The following is a 19,463-nucleotide window of genomic DNA, read 5'->3' as shown; positions in this document are numbered from 1 at the left end:
GGATAGCTAAAGGTGAACAAAGAGATCAGGTGACCTCCTGGCCTGGGAAAGAGACAAAAGCCGGAAAGAAGGGGCTGGAGGGGTTTCAGTTTGGGGCTGGCTGGGGACGAAGAGAGAGTGCAGATGGGGTTTGTCTGCCAAACTGGGCCCCAGAATGGGCCCGGCCGAGGGGTCCCATTCGTGTACCTACAAGCTCTGTTTTAAATCATGTTCCTGTCATCTAATAAACCTCTGTTTTACTGGCTGCCCGAGAGTCACGTCTGACTGCGAAGTGGGGGGTTCAGGACCCTGTGGCTTCCCCAGGACCCCGCCTGGGTGGACTCGCTGTGGGAAGCGCACGGAGGGGCAAATGCTGAATGCTCCAAGGTCAGACCCAGGAGGTGAAGCCGTGTGAGCTTCTTGCCCTGAAGACAGTCTGCTCCAAGGAGAGGAGGCTCCCCAAAGTCCTGCCTGGCTTGGTGGGGAGCAGTTCCAGAGCATCGCCTGGGGACTCCGTGACAAGGCACAGAGAAACATTCATGGGGGGGCGCAATGGGGCCTGGGCCAGCCCCCACGGGGGCAGGATGGGAGCGCCACCCAGCCCCACTCCATTCTCAGCTCTGCTCTGGCCCCACCCCCAGCCCTGGCCCCACCCCCACCGTCGGCCCCCAACTTTGGCCCAGTCGCGGTTCTGCACCCAGCTGCAGCCCCCCTTTCCCTGTTCACGTAACCTCCTCCCCCCAGAGCCGTGGCCCCACTCCTGGCCCTGGCTCCTGGGAAGCAGGGGGGGCGAGAACAGGGGTAACAGTTGGGGTGCGATCCTGAAAGGTTTGGGGATCATTGTTTGCTACGAATGTCACTGTGGGTGGACAGAGGACAGGGTCTATCAGAAAATTTAGCCTCTGGATCACAGACTCATCGAGTTTAGGGGCAGAAGGGCCCATCATGAGCATATAGCCAAGTTATTCCGATGGAGACAGACTCCTCTGGTCATGAACAAACTACTTGGCAATATTGTGTAACCAAGGGCTTTGCCTAGGTCCTCACTGCTTCTCTGGGGCCTGATCTGAAATCTGTGGGTGGCTTCCCGCTACCTTCCCCTGGAGCGTGCCTGCTCCTGGCACTGCAGACGAAGCTGGGCAGTGACACTGGCTGGCTTATGGCACACAGAACCCAGCATGCTGCTGCCGTCTGCCTGGCCGGGATGGCCATGCACCAAAACCATGCGCTACCTGGCAATGCGCCCTGCATGTTACCACCGCCCCGCCAAGGGGCATCAGGATGGAGGAAACCCACTAACTGAGCCAATGGAACCATGCTTGCCTGGTATAACTCCCCAGTTGACCTGCTCCACCTAGCCCTGGACTCTGACATGGGGAGAAAAAGGGATCTGGGTTTGATACCCCAAAAATCTTACAGTGCCCCCCTCCAAGTTCACCCATGTGTACTTAGCACTCCCCAGGCATTGATTTGGCCTCATGGCCACTGTGTTAAATAAGCCGGTGTTATCCCCATTGCACTGATGGGGAAACTGAGGCAAGGCAGTCCCCAACTTCCCTAGCGGGCCTGTACACAGCCAACGCCCCTCCCCACCGACTCCCCAAAACAATATCTAACCCTGGAGCCAGGCAGAGATTCCCACTCCATTCCCCGGGGTATCTGGAGGGGTCAGAGGATGAGCCCCTGGCAGGGTCATTGGCGCCAGGGAGGGCCTCTCTGCTGCCGCCCCTGACCTCGCCTTTGTAATGGAGCGCCCCAGGGAATACAGGGCTACTGCTGCAGGCCTGGCTGGAGGACCCTTCCCCACTTGGTCCTCCATTGCCCTTCTTGTCGGCGTGCAGGCCTGTGCCCTCGTGACTGCGTGTGTGTGTGTCCGAGCATGGCCCCAGGGGCAGCCAGCACTTGCCCACACATGTGCGAGCCCCGGGGCTGGCGTGTCATCTCTCCGTGGCTCCACGCAGCCCTCTCGCCTCCGCCGGGCCACGTGCTGAGACCTACAGCAGCCACAGAGCCCCGGCCTGCCCCCGATCCCTCCTGCGCGCAGAGGAGGGGGCTGCGTCGGGGAGCTGCCATGGCCCAGGCTGATGCAATTACCCTGGAGGGAGGCAGTAGCTCTGCACTGTGCAGCCAGCGCGCTCAGTCGCTTTCTCCTCCGTCTCTCCCTCCATCCCCCCCGCCCGGCTCTGCAGTGCCTGGCACACACCCTGCTTTCTCTACAGAGAGGAGAGGGAAAAAAATCCTGCTGACATCATCCAGCATGACAGGGCTCTTCGAGCAGCAGCAGCCCCGGCCCCCCCCTCCCGCGCAGCACTAATGCACTGGCTCTCGAGGACTGCTACGGCGCAGCCTCCAGCCACATCTTGGGGCTGTGGGAAAAGGGAGGGGGGCAGGTCACAGATCCCATTCTGGGCTGCCGAGCTACCTACGCACTGTCCTCGCTGATTAGCCGTGGAATTCCTGCCTGGCGCGCAGATCGAGAGCGCTGGCTGCAGCCGGAGACTCGCACGCGCACGGTTCCTCCCCGGCCTTCCCTCTGGATGATAGATCATGCCTGGAGAATCTGCCAAGGCTGAAGGGGCTCTGCTGCAGATGGACCCTGGTGGCCTGCGCCCGGCAGAGGCAGGTGAGTGCCGAGGGGAGCCCTGGCATCTCTCCTGGCGCCGGGAGTTGGCGAAGTGAACGCGTACCCTGCTGGGGAACGGCCGAGAGGTCAGGGGGCTGGGGGGGTTGTGTGAAGGGGTCCCTGACCTGGGTGTGGAAGCAGCTCCCCCCCATCCCCGGAGCAGCCAGAATGGCAAAGAGAAAAGGGGGGTTGGAGGAGGGAGGGAGGGCAGAGCAGAGAAGAAGGGGTTGGAGGGAGTGGGGAAGACGGTGTGGGGCTGGATGGAGGGGGGAAGATGGTGTGGGGCTGAGTGTAGGGGGGAAGACAGCGGGGGGCTGTACTCCAGCAGTGGAGGGCTGTACCCCAGCGGTGAGGGGCTGGGAGAAGGCAGTGAGCATACGGGAGAGTGGCAGGAGAGAGAACGTACCTAGCAGGACGATAACAGAGGGGCTTGTGTGTGTCTTGGGAGGAGATCAGAGGGGCTTTAATGTGGCGGGGACCTGGGTCCTTAACACCGACATTAGCAGCTGGCTTGGGGCTGGGGGGCCAGTGGAGTTTGCGTTCTGGGGGTCTCTGCTGAGCCTGGTTATGGGGCAGGGGAGGTGGCTGTCATACACATGGCCTTTCTGGGGACACGGACGGCAAACAGACCCCAGCCCCTTCCCCGTCTGCTGGGGGAGCTCACCAGGGACCCAAAGCGCCCTGCGAAGTTAGATCAGAACGCACTGCTCAGCTGTTTGACAGGATACCCCCTCCCCCAAGCCCAGCCGAGCTGTCGGCTGCACTGACCTTCCTGCTGGGCTGAGAACACGGAGCAGATGTCTCACAGGGCAGCCCTCCACACCCACACTCCCTCCTTAGATCTCCAGGCCCTCGGTATGCCTGTCCTCATTGTACAAAGAGGGAAACCGAGGCACGGGGAGATGGCAAAGTCTGGTTGGCAACGGGATGAGTCTCACCTGACTCCCAGGAGCAGTGCAGGCCTGAGGCCAGGATGTGAAGTGAACATGGGGTGGAGCTAGGCGGCGTTTCCCTGTCCTGGGGGCATTCAGCCTCCATCGGATGCTATCCAGGAGCCACCGTCTGGCTCCTGGAATACACCAAAGGAATCTCCCATCCCCCTGGGCTCCCCCTTGCTCCTTCCACCCATTCCCATCTTGATCACCAGCGCCCAGGCCTGACTTCCTGCTGCATCCAGGACGGCTGCTGAACGGGGTCAGTCAGAGACTGGGCATGTGGGTTTTCCTGTTTCATCCCTCACAGTCCAGTGAGCCTGAAAGTCATTCCCAGCCCCGCTGACTCAGCTGGCATTTCCAGGACACCTTCCACCCGCTGTTCTCAGAACCCGGTAGTGGACCCAGGCACCCAGCTCCGCCCTGGACGGTCAGTCAAGATCACTAGCCCCATTTTATAGACAGGGAAACTGAGGCACCAGGCAGTGCGGTGACCTGCCCACAGTCGGCGACAAGAGACAGGACGAGAACCCAGGAGCTCTGGCTTAGTCTGAGGCCAGCACTTGAACCACTAGCTCACACTCCCTCGTGCAAGGGCAGCTGTGAAGCTGTGTGCTGTGATCCCTCCTTATGCCTTTCCCTGCCCCGATCCCGGTGCTAATCACACTTGCCCCAGTGGAGTTCAGGGTCCATCATGGAGCTGCAGCCCCTGAGCCCTCCCACATGCAAAGCACACAGGCCACCGCTGCCAGGCCTGGTCCACGTCCTAGAGCGGCAAGTGGCCAGAAGTGAGTGGGGAAGGCAGGGCCCGGGGCCGGGTGGCAGAGCTGAGGAGCAGGGGAGACGAGCTACAGGACCCCTGAAGCCACAGCACCAAGCAGAGCTGTCAGGCAGGGATTCCCTTCCCAGCCGCGTCTCCTCTTGTCACAGGCTCGGATCAGAGTGGCCAGCAGTGCCCACTCCTCAGCTCTCCCTGCTCTCCTTGGAAAGGCTGGCAGCACCGGATCCCACTCTTGCCCTGCACATGGGCCTGGGGGACGTTTCCTCACCCCACAGAATGTCCTTGCTGAGCCTGGCTGGGCAGGAACAGCCACGGAGGCCTGAGCAGTGCTGGCCCTGGCAGCTCCCTCCCCTTCCTTGGGGGACCCCCATGCCATGGCGTGTTTGCTCTGGGCCTTGCCCTGCATAGGGCACACACACGCATGTCCCAGCCATGTCCGGGCTGCCACCACAGCTCCTCCAGGGACAGGGCGGGCAGGACCAGCCAGATCGGCTGCCCAGTACCATAAGGGCTACGTACCCTCTGTACATGAGGGGGGATTTTTCCCCATTAGCAGGCAGGCAAAGGTCAAACCGCTGGGCATAGCCTTGCTCCATAGCCCTCAATGCCACCCCGTGCAGCTGTACTCACTGCTCCCTGACGGGATGGCTCAGGGGAGTGTCATCTAGTGGGGAAAGCAGGGGCTTTGGCCTGAGGCCAGAACACAGAGCCACACAATCCCTGCCCCGAGGAGCTCCAGGGCCTAACTGGACAGGCAGAGCCCAAAACCCAGCACGGACTAGCGCTTTCTATCCCCAGCTGCGTCACTGAGGCTCTGTGGGAATATAGACACAGCTCTCTCTGTGCCTCAATTTCCCCATCTGTAAAAGGGACAGCACTGACCTGCGGCACGGCTGAGGGGAAGGGGATGAGGGTTAACTAATGCATGTTGTAAAGTGCTTTGAGACCCCAGGCAGAAAGGGACTAGAGACAGGTACTGGGTTATCATTAGTAAAGTGTGTGTGTGTGTGTGTACACCAGGATGTGTGTTTTCCACTGTGTAGTGGGTGTATACAGATGTGCGTGTGTCTGTGTATGCATGTGTTTCTGTGCTCATATGGTGCATGTGTACAGATCTCTGTATGTGTTTTTATCTCTGGTTGTATGGTGGGTGTGTACAAATATGTGCGTGTTTGTGTGTGTGTATCTGTCTTTGCCTGCGTGGTGCGTGTGTACAGATGTGCATGTGTCTGTGTGTGCTTCTTTCTCTGCCCTTGTGGTGGGTGTGTACAGATCTCTGCGTGTGTGTGTGTGTGTGTGTTTGTCTCTGCCTGTCTGGTGGGTGTGTACAGCTCTGTGTGTGTGTGTGTTTGTCTTTGCCTGTCTGGTGTGTGTGTGTGTGTGTGTGTGTGTGTGTGTGTGTGTCTGGTGGGTATGTACAGATCTGTGGATTTGTGTTTGTCTCTGCCGGTGTGGTATGAGTGTACAGAGTGTGTTGGCAGATCTGCATGTGTGTGTACTTGCCAGGGAAGAGCGTGTGCGTGCGTGCATCTTTCGGCAGGGAGTGGTTTGGAGGCACCTGTGTGTTTATTTCAGTTATCTGGGTATCTGACACAGCATTTAAAATGTCTACAAACCCACCACTGAAAAAAGCCTGACGGCCTAATTATTGCCAGGCTGAGTGTGGGGAGGGAGAGAGAGATGGAGAAAACCCGCTCCTGGCGAGAAAGGCAAGCAGCCGTCTTGCAACAAAAGCAGCAATGGGAAGAGAACATTGAAAAGCCAGAGGCTCTGGACTGAGAACCCCATCTCCCATCCTCTGGGACAGCAGCTTCTACGGCCCCTTACACCTGCCATGATGGAACATAAGGCAGAGAGGGCCCATCAAGTGGACCAGAAGACTTTAGGCTTTAAATACCCACAAGGCCTTGAAGTAAGCTAGCTTAGAACTGAGGCAGCGTCCTTGTCCTCTCCTGGAAACCTTTCCCCAGCGCGCTGTGGGGGCAGCCTGGCTCTGTGTATCAGGTCACAGACACGGCCTACAAGGGTTTAAGCCCTGACCCAAAACCCACTGAAATCAATAGAAAGGCTGCCTTTGACTTCAGTGGGCCTTGGATTGGGCCCTTAGTGAGTTCATCTGTAACGTGTGTGTCGATGAATGTGTGCAAGTGGGTTGTTCAGCACTGAAGAGGTTAATTTGAAATACATCCTGAAAAGGACTCTGGAGATTTTAGGCCCCAGCTTGGCCTGCTCCAAGATGATTCTAACCAGACACAAAGGGGAGTTCACTGGGTTTGATACATCTAGCTGAAAGGGCCGCTGTCAGGTCTGCGTAGGCTCACAAGGTAGACTTGGGGATAGTTCCCAACCTGGAGAAAGATCCTGATTTATAAGCCCTGGGACTCTGGCTCTGTTTAAAAAGATTTCGCAAAGTCTCCTATTAGTAGAAATGTTTTCATGATTTTTTAAAAAATGAGATTTTCAGTAACAAAGTAATAAAGGGAAGAGCTATAATAACATAACAAACCCCCAGGTAACTGGGACCAGGCACCATTGCATGAAGGCACCAGAGCCTGGATGTGAAACCGACAAGAAACAAGCATGAAACTGACTAGCCTAGTTTCATTGTCCCAGCTGGGAGAAATTCCTTTTTACTTCAACAATCTCATGTTATTTGCAACATAGATAAGGAAATGGGCTTTTAACTGTGTGGAGCCCAATGCTGCAACCTTTTCTCACCAGATTAATTCCCACACAAGTAGTGCCCTGGCCTCAGCAGGGCCAAGCACATCAGGATTACTTGCAATAGAAAGGATTTGCAGGGCCCCAACTTTTAACCTGACAGTGCCTCTTTAAAGAAGAAAAAACAAACCTGACACTTTTTCTGCTGCAAAACAATCATCCTTTTAAACAACTAGCAACATAATAGCTTCTAGTTTTTATAGATCCTAAAAAAAAAAAAAAAAAGTGTTTTCTTTGCTGGATTTGCAACAAAAGCAGCTAACTAAAATCACAACCCCCATCCCAGAGCAGTGCTGACTCCAACATCACGCGACATGGCTGGTGCTACATAGACAAAGAGTGGCCATTGCATAGAGGCCTTAAAATCTATGACATCTGATAACCTAGTCTGATCTGTATCCCACAGGCCACAGACCTTCACTCTGTCACTCCTGCATTAAGCCCAATCCCTTCGGGTTGAAATAGAGCGTGTCTTTTAAAGCTACCCACTCTTGATTTAAAGACCCCATCCCCAAACCTTAATGCACTCCAAGATGCCATTGAAGGGGGAAATGTTAAACCGCAACAGCTGTGTTCAATGTTAAATGATCTCAAACCAGGAGTGATCTTTGTCCCACCCCCTTTCCAGCCTCATAGGAAACCCCCCCAGAATGTGCCCAAGAATAAAGCGTAACGCACTGGTCTGACTGTGTCATATGTCACGCGCCCTCTGCCTGAGCCACTCAGACTGTGTGAGGCTGTTTTCTCTCTCAACGGGAGAGCTCAGCTCTTTAGCTCACGGTATGGCAAGCAACTCGTGGTCCCTAGCTTTGCAGCAGGTCCCCATTGCAACCTCTGAGGGTGGCCAGCCTCTAATATCAGCCTGATTAAGGTTGTCGCTAAGTTGGACAAAAATCCACAGAAGAATTTTCAAAACAAATGGCTTCTGAAATCTTCTGTGATATTGTTCGTTGTTTCACCCTTGGCAGAGGATGCTCAAAAAGCCCTGGGGCACTCAAAATAGATACACCTATTGTTCTTCATTCTCAAGTACATTACAAGCTGCAATTGTCTGACTCCCTGCTGAGATGCAGCCACTTCTAAGGTGGAGGACACCATTCCAAACAGTACTCAGGAGACGCTGACTGGCCAGGGAATTACTCTTTTTGCTCAGGCAGTAGCAGCTCACCTGTTCAGTCCTGACAAGCCCACCTTCTAGCCCCTCTGATGGCTGAAGTAGGATCAGCTATATTTATAGAAGGATGTTATAGCAAATCCCTGTTGTGTTGTGACAGGCATTGAGGGCTCAGCCATGACCAGACATAGTACGGGGATGCTGGTTGTAAGGTTTCAGCTGAAAGATCTAGTAACCATTCCATGGCCGAAGAAGAGTTTATGGCCATGATCAGGAGTAAAATTCAGGCCCTTTGGCTCCAGACCCACAAACATAGGTGCCAACTCCATGGGTGCTCAGAGGCTCAAGCACCCACAGAAAAAAATGATGAGTGCTCAGCACCCACCAGCCATAGCTGTTGGGTGGGGTCGCAGATCAGTGGAGCCGCTGATCAGCTGTTTAGCAGCTCGTGGGAGGCACTTGTGGGAGGGTGCAAAGCAGTGAGCAGGCGGCGGGGGGCCTTGGGGAAGGGGACAGAGTGGGGGCGGAAAGAGGTGGCATGAGGGCGGGGCCTCAGGGCAAGGGGGTTGGGGGCAGGGCCTCAGAGAGGAGTGGGGGTGGAGTACCCACAGGGAAAAATAAACATTAGCACCTGTGCCCACCGGCCCCTAGCAATCTGAGTTAAAAGAGAACCCCTGATAGCTGCCACAGCATCACGATTTGTGTGGCCCGCAGAGGGCAGCCTGCTCATTGGCATGCTCGAGAGCCTGCCTCTCCAGCTAGGAGAGAGGGCACTGCTACGATCACCCCTAGCGGGCACACCTCTCTCTCATCCACAGGGACGAAGGCATGAGTGCATTCTCCCAGGATTTGAGTCTCCTGCGCCCTCTCCTGGGAGGAAGTCCCTTTCCACTCAGCCTTGCGCTGGGCAAATCCTCATTTACGCCCCATATGGTGCTAGTGAGGGCACAAAGCAGGCCTCTGGATCTGAGTCCCCTTGGGGGAATTCTGAGCTGGCCCCCACTTTGCAATGCAGGCCCGTCGCTACTGGCTGCCAGCACCGGGGAGAGGATCCCGAGCAGGCCTGGCAGTGCCTATGGAGCAGGGGAACGGCTGTGCAGGAGCAAGAGGAGTGCTCCAGTTCTACTCAGAGCTAGGCGCATTCATTAGGCACAGGCTGCTTTTCACCGCAGGCAGGAAGGGCAGAGGAAGTGCTGAGGGGAGGGGGAGAAAATCTCCTCAGCCCTCCCCAAAGCGCCCCGATAGCTTACTGTGGAATTCTTGTACCTTAGCCTGGGAGCCAGGCATTGGAAATCTTGCCTCGGCGTCTTCCAGAGAGCTCGGCTCAGTAACGGACCTACCCCGGCTTCCCACGCAGCTCGGCCAACGCAGCGGTGTCCTGACTGGCTAGTCCACATCGGGGTTTCACTGCGTCTTCCCCTGCGAGTGGGCAGGAGATGGGAAAAGGCTGAAGGAGCAGCTCTTCTTCGGTTCCGCTCCAGCCTTTTCACTTTGCATCTGGGGACAGCTTGAAGGGGGGCGGGGTCCTCTTGTCGGGATACCCCCCCTTTTTCACTCATATCCCTGGGGGTGAATTCAGGGTGGTGGAGGTGCCAGGCTGCTCGTCCTGGAGCTCCCTCATTAGCCACAGTGCTGGGGCAGCACAGACAGCAGCTGGGCTCACTCCCCGACACCACCCCCGGTCAAAGTGTCTCAATCCAGGGGACCATCGCCGAGGACAGTGGGGTTCAGTCTCCATGGCCCAGCCAGTCTGTGGCCTCTCTGCCAGCAAAGGGGCAGGTTTGGGGGTATCACAAGGGCTCAGGCGAATAGGGATGTTTTTCTAAAGCTGTTCACAATGTAAAGCCAAGCTGAGGCCATTCCCCATCAAGGTTTTGCCCTTATTAAAAATGGCCTCCATTTCCCACTGTTCCCAAAAGGACTGAAGCAACATGTCCCCCTCAGCCAAGATGGCCACCATGCTTTCCTCTCCCCCTCCCCCCATGTAAAGATGGCTCCTGTCTCCCATTGTCCTCAGTGGGTGGGAAGCTGAGCTGCTCTCAGTGGAGATGGCCACCGCCTATGGCCTCGTGTGGCAGGCAGGAGGCAGTGAGGGGCCAGAGCAATGTGGAGGTGCATGAACTGCTCGAGGGAGATGGGGGCACTGAAGAAAGGGTGGGAGCAGTAGGGAGGGCAGCTGAAGGGCAAGGCAATGCGGGGAGAAGAAGGGAGACAGAGTGGGCATCGGGGAATGTGGGGAGCAGGATGGAGGCTGGGGAGAGGGCCATGGAGTGTGGAAGGAGGTCACTGGATCTGTTGCCGGCACAAAGTGCCCGAGGGGGGCAACAGCAGGGGGGTCCATCGCCCGGTGTGCACCACGCCAATAAACACACCAGGGTAGAGAAGCAAACTAAGTTTGTTTGAGATCTCAAAGTGGTGCTGGGAGACTTGACATGCCTCAAATCCAGCACACCTAGAACAAGCAGTCTATTCCTTTCTATCCATGAGAACTTTTCTCGCTGACTAGCAAGCCCCCGTTCCCCTCCCTCTTCTGTCCGGCTGCAGCATTCTTTTCTCACACACTTCTTTGTCTTCCCCCTCCCTCTCCTCCTCCTTCCTCCCCCTGTAGCAGTTACGTAAGCGCAGGTGCATTATGTAATCTTGGCAGCGGCAGCTCATTAGTAAGTTTTCCTTCTGCAAGTTATCTTGTCCTGCTAAAGGTGCACAGGCCTCATTACTTCTGCTTTAGACCAGTTTGAGCTGTATGGCAACTGATAAGGGACATTGCACCTGGCCTTTTCTATTTATTGGCCTGTTAGGTCAATTAGAGTTTAAACATGGAAGAACTCCTGCTCATCTGAGGCCTAAACAGGGAGACTGTATATCCTTATTGCCTTTTACCTTTTAAGTTACTTAGGATTATCCTTAGTGACACCAACAGATCTATGCCCTGGCACAGGAAAATGGCGAGCAGCCCAGAGGAGAGAGATGGGTAGGAAGAAGCCAGTGCGGAGCCCAGCTGGGTCTGATTCTGCAGGGCGCATTCTGGGGTGGGCTTGGTTGTTCCCCCCATCAACTCGAGTGAAGGGGGCCCAAACCCGGCAGGAACTGAGTGGGAAGCACAGGCAGGAGCCACACCTCCTGAGCATGTCGCCCTGGTTCCCTGGAAGCCTCTCCCAGCACAGCAGAGGGACTGAGTTTGTGGATGGGCCCAGAGTCTAGGACCAGGCTCTCCGGGGCATGCTCCCCTCCCACCAGCCAGGCTTTGGCTATGCAAGCTGATAAGTGCAGTGCGCAGCTGTACACCCCACTCACTCCACGAGGAGCTCTGTCCTCCTCTGCTAGTGGCTGGTTCACAGACAGAAGATGGGCCCTGGAGATCAGGAACCAGCAGCTCACGTGTCAAGATCCAGAGGCCCCAGGTCCGATCCCCAGCGACCCAGCCAGGGACACAGCATTCGGTGGGGTCAGTAAAGTTCCAAGTAGCATTAACTCCTGCATTGGGCTGGAGGACAGGGGAGGCAAGCCCCCCACAGCAGCCCCTCTGCCAGGCTACCCCAGTGTCTGCAGGGTTCATGCCCCCTGAAAAGCTGAATGCAGCGGTGAACCTGACAAGGCTGCCCACGCCCCCCATCCCTGCTGCTGGCCCTTGGTTACTAAAGTCCAGGCAACTGTTCCCACAGAGCCCTCGCGCCCTAGGGAAAGGGGGCAAGGAGACGTCATGTTGGTACCCCAGATTATGGCTGCACAGGGGCCCTCAGAGATGGTGAATGGGCGTAAGACCAGGCTCCTCCAGCTTTTACACCACTGAAGGTTGCAGTTACACCAGAGGGGGATTTGACATGAGATAAGCTGCTGCAGACAGACTAGGGTGTGAGCCCTCTTTAACAGCAGGCTGACCAGTCCAAAGGCAGGCCAGGCACCAGGCTGGGACACAGGCAATTGGGGGTCATATCCAGGCTGCGTCACTGTGGGTTGGTCACTTTGTGCCTCAGTTCCTTCTCCCTGATAAGCCTATGTCTGTCTTGGCCAGCCCTTTGGAGCAGGGGCTGTCTCTCGCTGGGTGCACCAGGGGGTCCTGACCTCAGCTGGAGTCTCGGAGGCTGAGACAGGCACTAACCTCGCTGAAGGGGTAGTCAGGCTGTAAATTACAGTGTGGGCCGAGGGAGTTCTGTTTAGCAGAATCATTTGGGGTTTAGTTCTCCATTGGAACTGGTTCCCAACAGACACCGCATGGTGTGTGATGTACTCTTTCTGGGGTGCTGGAATGGGGGGAGGGGTGGAAGGCCATGGCCCCATCACTTTTAAAAGTGGGAGGGCTAGGCCCCCCGCTATTTACCGGCCATAAGGATGAGGGAGGGAGCAGAGAGGAGCAAGTGGAGAGAAAGGAGAGGAGAGAGAGGTGGCGCAGGAATGGGGTCTTGGGGGAAGGGGTGGTGCAAGGCCGAGGGCTTGAGGGGATGGGGTGTACGGGGGCAGTGCCTCATGGGGGAGGAGCAATGCAGGGGGGTGAGACCACAGTTCGGGTGCCTGTGCCCCCCCCTTTAGGGTGCTGCCACCGCTCCTGGCCCTGTCTCTCCCCATCTGCCCAGGGGTCATGTTGGCAGTGGAAAGGAATGGCCATGCTGATGGGGGGAGCATGGTGTGACCCAGTGGCCAGCTGGCTTGGAGCAGGGAGTCCTGCTGGGTTAGCAGGGCTCAGAGCTAGCTGCCCACCGAGCTAGCCAGCTACAGAGGGGTCTGGCTGCTCCGCTTGCTCGCAGCAGGCAGCAGCGTAAGCCAGCTCAGCTCTCCACCTGCTTTTGCTTAAGGGGCCTGGAGCAGGTAAGAATTTGGGTGGGAAAGTTTCTCCACATAGTTCTGCTGATGCCCCCTCTGTTTTCAGACTTGGCCCCTTGCACCCAGTCACCTCACCCCACCCTGGTGAGTCTCCTCCCGACCAGCTGCCCTGCGTGGTGGCTGTGAGATGTACAGAGCTACCCATCCTGGATTGGAGACAACCTGCCTGGGGCTGCTTCCGTCTCAGCCCGCCCACTCCAAGCAGCACGGGGCCTAGCTAGAGGGGGACAAAGATGCTGCAGAAAGTGGGGCTGGCTGTTTGGGAGCGGCAGGGGGAATGCTCTGCCCTCTAAGTCAGTCCTGAGCCACTGCCCCAGCCCCGTGGAGTGGGGCGCTGTGCTGCTGAGATTGAACTAAGAGCCCACGTCCCGCTGTGAGCACAATCTATTCTGCGGTGAAACGTGCACAAGTGAGGGTGAATCCAGCAGGTCTTTAAATCCTGCTTCCCTAACCTCCTGCGGCTGGTTCAGCTGGCTACAATATTCCTCTTCACTTCCTGTCCTAAACACTGTTGCGCACAGCATGGTTCTGAGCCGCTGAAACCCACTGCTGCATGGGGCACAACCTTTCACGCTTGCTGGCTGTGGGCTTTGGGCTGCTGTGGCTTGCCAGGCCTCCCTGAAAGAACAGTCCCCAGGCCACAGCTTTGCAAAGCTGCCGTTCAGGCTGAGAGAAGAGAGTAATTTAAGGGTTAATGAATCTTACAGGGCCATGGGGTTATTGAACAGCAAACAGCCCCACACCGGGCACTCCAGGAGGCTGGAGCAGCCTGGAAAGAAACCCACCCAGGTGGAGTCGTCCGTGGCTAAGGCACTTGACTGGGATCTAGCAGATCTAGTGTCTAGTTCTTCCTTCTGCCACTTGGCAAGTCACTTCATTGGGCTGGGCCTCCGTTCTCCAGCCATACGTTGGAGCTACTGAGCCTTCTTTCCCCCAGCTGTTGTCCAGGGAGGCTGTAGGCTTGGCGGGCCAGGGCCTCTCTCTCGCTACATATTTGTGCCCAGCACCATGGGGCCTTGACCTCAGGTGCATGCGTAGGCTCGCATGTAATAGACCCAACACTACAAGCTAAGGTGCCCCATCAGCCCTAACATCTCCCCTTCCCCTGGCCCTCATCCTGCAACCCCAGCCAGGCTGCATGTCCTCAGTCCCCCCGAGGGCCAGCTGCTGTCATGGGGCCCAGAGGCTAATCAGCCGCCTTGGCCCATCCAGCCTTTTCCCGACACTCACCTCAAGACAGGAACGACAGAGGCAGTCGGGGGTGAACCTTCGCAGTCCATAGTCAGGATCAGGTGCCCTTCGACCTGGCAGCACCCATATGGCTTTGCAGCTTGGCTTGGCTTGAGGGCACCATAACCTAATCCTCTTAGCAGCCTGTTTTCCTCTGCAGCAGACCTGAGAGAGGCTGTTTTACTGGCCAGCGAAACACAGGGTCCAGACAGAAGAGACAGTTTGTGCTCCCTACCTGAGGTGTGGGCAGAAAGTGACACCCCAAGTCCCCACACGGCTGGGGAACAACCCCCTGAGCCAGCCCTGGGGAAGCGAACCCAGCAGCCCGCCCTCAATAATAATAATTAGCATGTAACATCTCCCAAGCGCTTTGGGAACATTAGCTAATTAATCCTCCTGCTCTGCCTGCTTTGGATTATCCACCTCCTCCCTGAGCATATGGGGGGAGACAGAGGCCCTGAGAGCAGGTGAGCATCTGGCCACGGAGGGGGCTAATTTACTGACTCCTTCCTTGGGCAGAAAGCAAACTGCTGGCCTGGTGGATTCCCAAGGACAGGGAATCGTGGTTACTAGTACGAGGAGAGGGCACCATTAGGCATTGCACTCCTGCAGCCATGCTCAGAGCACGCTCCTGCAATGTGCATGGTGCTGTACGCCTTAGGTACCCATCCCGGCCTCTCCCTGCTCCGTGCCGGGCAGGCTGCTGTGAGCTCTTCGAGTGGCTGCTCCACGCTCGATCACGCTAATGCCACTATGGGGAAAACACTGACAGCCAGGCCAGATTTAGCTGAGACCTAATTGCTTAAATTGATGGCAGATGGTCCCCAGGGCAGGACGCTGCCTTGAGTGGCTCATAGAAGGCAGGCCCAGTGGTGAAGCATGGGTTAGCTCAGCCCTAGAGATGGTCTTCTCTCAGGTGGGGGCGGGAGGGATTAGCTAGTTCACTGCACGTTTTAAACCTGGTGCAGTGGGTAGTGTACTAGACTACGACATGAGCTCGAGCCTTAGTTCTTCCACTAATGACTTGGGTGACCCCAGGCAGGTCACTTCCCCATTCCCTGCCTCAGTTTACCCATCTGCTGAATGGAGAGCATGACACCACCCTCCTTTGTAATGCGCTTTGGGAACTGGCAATACGAATAATCAGGGTGGCGTGAGCTGGGAGTACGGTTATTCCTGTCCCGCTGCACCAGCCCCGCCTTTCTTTCGCCTGACCTGTTTGGTCCCATTTCTCTAACTAGTGTCTTGTGGGAAGAGAAAAGCAGGACTGACTGGTTTCCACATTCTGGGACCCCAGGGAATGGTGGCAAGCCCATCTGCCAGCCCAGCCAGCTTGGGTTCTCTAGAGGGGCCCCCTTACTTCATAACCCTGCCCCCCAAACCATCCGTGGCTGTTGGGCCCTAAGACAACCCCCCGTTCTGTGCCTCTGACCCCAGAGTTTTCTAGATTCCAAGGCTGGAAGGGACCCATCTGCTCTGACGTCCTGCATAGGCCAGGCCAAAGAACTGGCCCCAAATAATTTCTAGAGCAGATCTAGGGTCTGCTGCCCTGTTTCTCTCGCCCCCAGCAGCTGGGAGAGCCCTCCTGTCTGAGCAGACCCCACATTTCCCAGCACCACTTTCCCTGCTGCTCCCAGAAACAGGCTCATGATCATCAGGCCCCACTGCCTGGCTGCAGCCCAGCCATCTCTGGCCTAGATGTGCTCCTGCTCATTCCCCAGTTCCTGGGCATGGTATAGAGTGTCGGAGTGGGCAGCCATGACTTGGCAGACAGGAAGCCGGCAGCAGGTGCAGCTCTGGCATTGACCTTCACAGCTGGGATCATGTGACAGGCTCCAGGCTGGAGTCATCCTCGCTCAGGGCTTGGCTAATGGCAGAGTCAAGGTGACCCCCCACCCCAGGCTGTAGGAGGGAGGAGAGGGGAGCCCTGGCTCGGCCCTGTAGGGCCAGGAGAGGAGGTGGTGTTTGGCTGCTCACTACCTGGCCTAGAGAAATGAGCATGGGAGCAGGAGCTAGCAATCCCAATCCCCGCGCACTAATCCCACCTCTGTCACTTACTGCCCTTAATAGCTTGAACTGCTATAGCACGTCAGCATTTCATTCTGACCCCCGATGAAGGGCAGCAGGGCTGTGACAGGATCTAGCTACACTGGGGTTAGGTGAGATTCAGGGAGGTGACACTACCATTACCTGATGGAGCCTGCGCACGGCCCCAGGCAGGCGGTTGGCAGGACCCCACTTTTGTGTGAGAGGAAGCAAGGTTTTGTGGTTATAGAATAGGACTTAGAATCCAGAGCTTTGGAATCCATTCCTGACTCTGCCACTGACTCCCTAGGTGACCTTGGGCAACTCACTCCCCCTCTCTGCCTCAGTTTTGCCATCTGCAAAATGAGGATAATGATATCGGCCGACCTCACCGGTGTTCGAGAAGTTAAGCTGACTAACGTGTGTCACCTGCTCCGGTTCTCTGGTGATGGTTGTTATGATGAGATCTGTGGATGGAAGCTCTTATGGAAATGCAAAGCCAAGGCCTAGCCATCCCCACTGCCAGCTTCCTAGTATTTATCCCTGGGCTGGAAAGCCTGCAGTCATTTTAACCCTTCCCTTTCCACCACAACCAGGCTTGCAGTGCTGAAGACCTCTTAAGCCTCTGTGATGGAGTAGGGGCTGTCTGTGTGGGGAACGGGAAAGCAGGGGATGTCTTTAGGTGAGGGACAGGTAGTCAGGTTGTAATCCAAGCCGGCAGGGGGGAGGGGGAGCTGCTGGGTGGAGGAGAAGGGAACAAAGGATTCGGCCGGCCGGGAACAAGGCAGGACAGTTTGGGTTTGGGGCTGTGGGGCGGAATTCAGGGTATCCTAGCTGGGATCCAAGCACCCTGAACCCCCAGAAGGACTCAGTGGAGGGGTCCTGACTGTGCCTGCAAGCTCTGCTGTAACCTGTGTTCCTGTTGTCCAATAAACCTTCTGTTTTACTGGCTGGTTAAAAGTCACTGTGGGGTCCAGGAAGAGGGGTGCAGGGCCGGACTCCCCCAGACTCCGTGACAGCCTCCCACACCCCATGGCTCAGGCTGCGTACACGCTGCTGTGGAAACCAGAGGCCAGGTGGTTTGAAATGTTGCATCATCAGGTGCAATGCCATAGCAACAGAGTCTAAGAAATCCTTAGCAGCCCAAGTACCGACCAGTGCTGCGGCTGTCAGCTAGCCACCATACTTGTCATAGGCACAGCTCTCTGTCTCGTGGAGGATGCCAGGGATACGAGGACACAGTTAAGTTGATTTGGGTACCTTAGCCCTGCATTCATCTCACTTCGAATGGGCCAGCTTTCCGCTTGTGTTTCTTTAAATGACATTCACATTTTCCCTGTAAGTCATGGCAATATATTTACTGCCTTCAGCCCGGCCTCCGTGTTTTGCCTGGCAATGTACGTTACATAAAGTGCTGATCCAAAGTGAGCCCCAGCAGACAGTTCAGCGATAGGCACAGTACAAACTAATCTAGGCAGAACAGGAGTTTGCTTTCTGAAATGTGCCATGCTCCCAAGACCCATTACAGGGTGACCTTGGACCGGTCATGTCCCCTCCCTGTGCCTCAGTTTCCCCATCTGTATAATGGGGGTAATGACACTGCCTTCCTTTGTAAAGCGCTTCAAGATCTACTGATGAGGAGGAAGGCGGTAGCTGAATGACAATACACAGCCATGTCCTACTATAATTTAGGTCAGAATAACTGAGCCAATAAAAACCACAGGGGAATTTATGGAGGCAGAATGTAGTTACCCGAGTTGGAACAGAGAAAATAAGTTGGCAGGATGCCCTCTAACTAGTCCCCTTTGTAAACTCTGCGGCACTGGTATGGTAAAGAGGAAAACCTGCCCCTTGTGGCGGTTAAGGTTGACATAAACACATCAGCCCAAACGCTGGCTGGAAAGACACGATTGAGCTCTGAATGCACAAAGCTAACAGGGATAAAGGCAGGTGAGGGGTGTCTCCATAGGATTTCCCAGGCTACAGAGCCAGGTCACTAGCTAAGGTGTTACAGCTTCATTCTGCTCTCTCTTGCATCAGATAACCCAGAATTTAAGCAAAGCCTTGAGCTGGGGCCAGTCTTGCCAGGACATGGGAGGTCAGGACTGGGCCCAGCTGTAGGTTAAAATCCTCAGCAAACCAGGTGGCTGATGCTGATTAGAAAGGAGCCATTTCTCTTGTTTGCCTAGTTTGAGGCCAGGCATATAGATTCACTGATCCTTCCACTCAGCCTGTTGCACCGACAAACAGCTTGGGGCCGGGGTGGCTCTAGCCATTTCGCTGCCCCAACCACAGCGACATGCCGTGGGAGTGCTCTGCCACTCGCTGATCCCACGGCTCCAGTGGACCTCCCGCAGGCATGCCTGTGGAGCCACCTGCCGCCCTCCCGGCAACCAGCAGACCGCCCCCTGCGGCATGCGGCCCCAAGCACGTGCTTGGCGCGCTGGGGCCTGAAGCCGGCCCTGGCTTGGGGACGTGGGCAGCAACTTAGCTGGATGCTCATGCAGCAATGGGCCAAATTCCAGCCTGAGGTAAGCAGGGGCAGGCTCAGGGCTAAGCCCGTCGGCATGAGCCGCGATCCTTTTGCAAATCCACCCTATCCCAGATAGGTCCCTTTGCTGCTTACACCCATTTTCCATCTCACTTCCACCACCAGTGACTTTGGCTCATAGACACAATCACCCTTGAGCAGAGTTACAGCAGGGGTGAATCTGAGCCATAATCGCTGCGCTGGCTGCATTTACTAGTGCATGGCTCCTAAAACCTGAGCAGGGTGTTTAATAGCAGGCACCCCCGTGGGCATTGGGGAGCATTGCTGTGTGAACAAGAGAGACTCACCACAGCAACCCAGGGAAATCTACATGTCAGAGCTGGTTCCAGAGCTGTCCGTTCTCTCTGGTTTGGAGGAGACACCCGTACCCCCTCTCCCAAGTGCTGCAGGCAATGCCTGCGTCTTAAAGAGCCAGTCTTGGCAATGAGGCAGCACGAATTCTTCCTTGCCAGGTTAGGTCTCTGGCTGTGCCCACGGAGCTGCACTCACCCCGCAGCGACAGGGGTTTGGGCCTGACACGCCTCTTCCCAGGATGCAGTGCAAGAGTCACCACATTCCAAGCCCCAAGCAGCGTAATATTCTATGGAAGTGACCCATGTGACTTAGCTTTTCTATGGCGCCTTGAATGATTCAGGGATCTCAGAGCCCTTTATCCATTAAACAGGCCCCAGAAATTAAGGCTTAATTCA

The 19,463-nt window shown here is 56.2% G+C and overlaps 1 protein-coding gene across 1 annotated transcript in view; it reads left to right on the top strand.

Moving 5' to 3' along the window:
• Positions 1 to 2,216: 2,216 nt before the first annotated feature.
• The window catches only part of LOC142046288 (uncharacterized), a 33,369-nt gene continuing 16,122 nt past the window's right edge, over positions 2,217 to 19,463 (top strand). Inside the window, exon 1 of the mRNA XM_075062141.1 lies at positions 2,217 to 2,602. Coding sequence (XP_074918242.1) covers positions 2,527 to 2,602 — 76 coding nt within the window. The 5' untranslated portion in view covers positions 2,217 to 2,526. The remainder of the gene's footprint in view (positions 2,603 to 19,463) is intronic.

The sequence above is a fragment of the Chelonoidis abingdonii genome, chromosome 2, assembly GCF_003597395.2.
Source record: "Chelonoidis abingdonii isolate Lonesome George chromosome 2, CheloAbing_2.0, whole genome shotgun sequence".
NCBI lineage: Eukaryota > Metazoa > Chordata > Testudines > Testudinidae > Chelonoidis > Chelonoidis abingdonii.
This window is presented reverse-complemented; position numbering and strand designations above follow the sequence as displayed.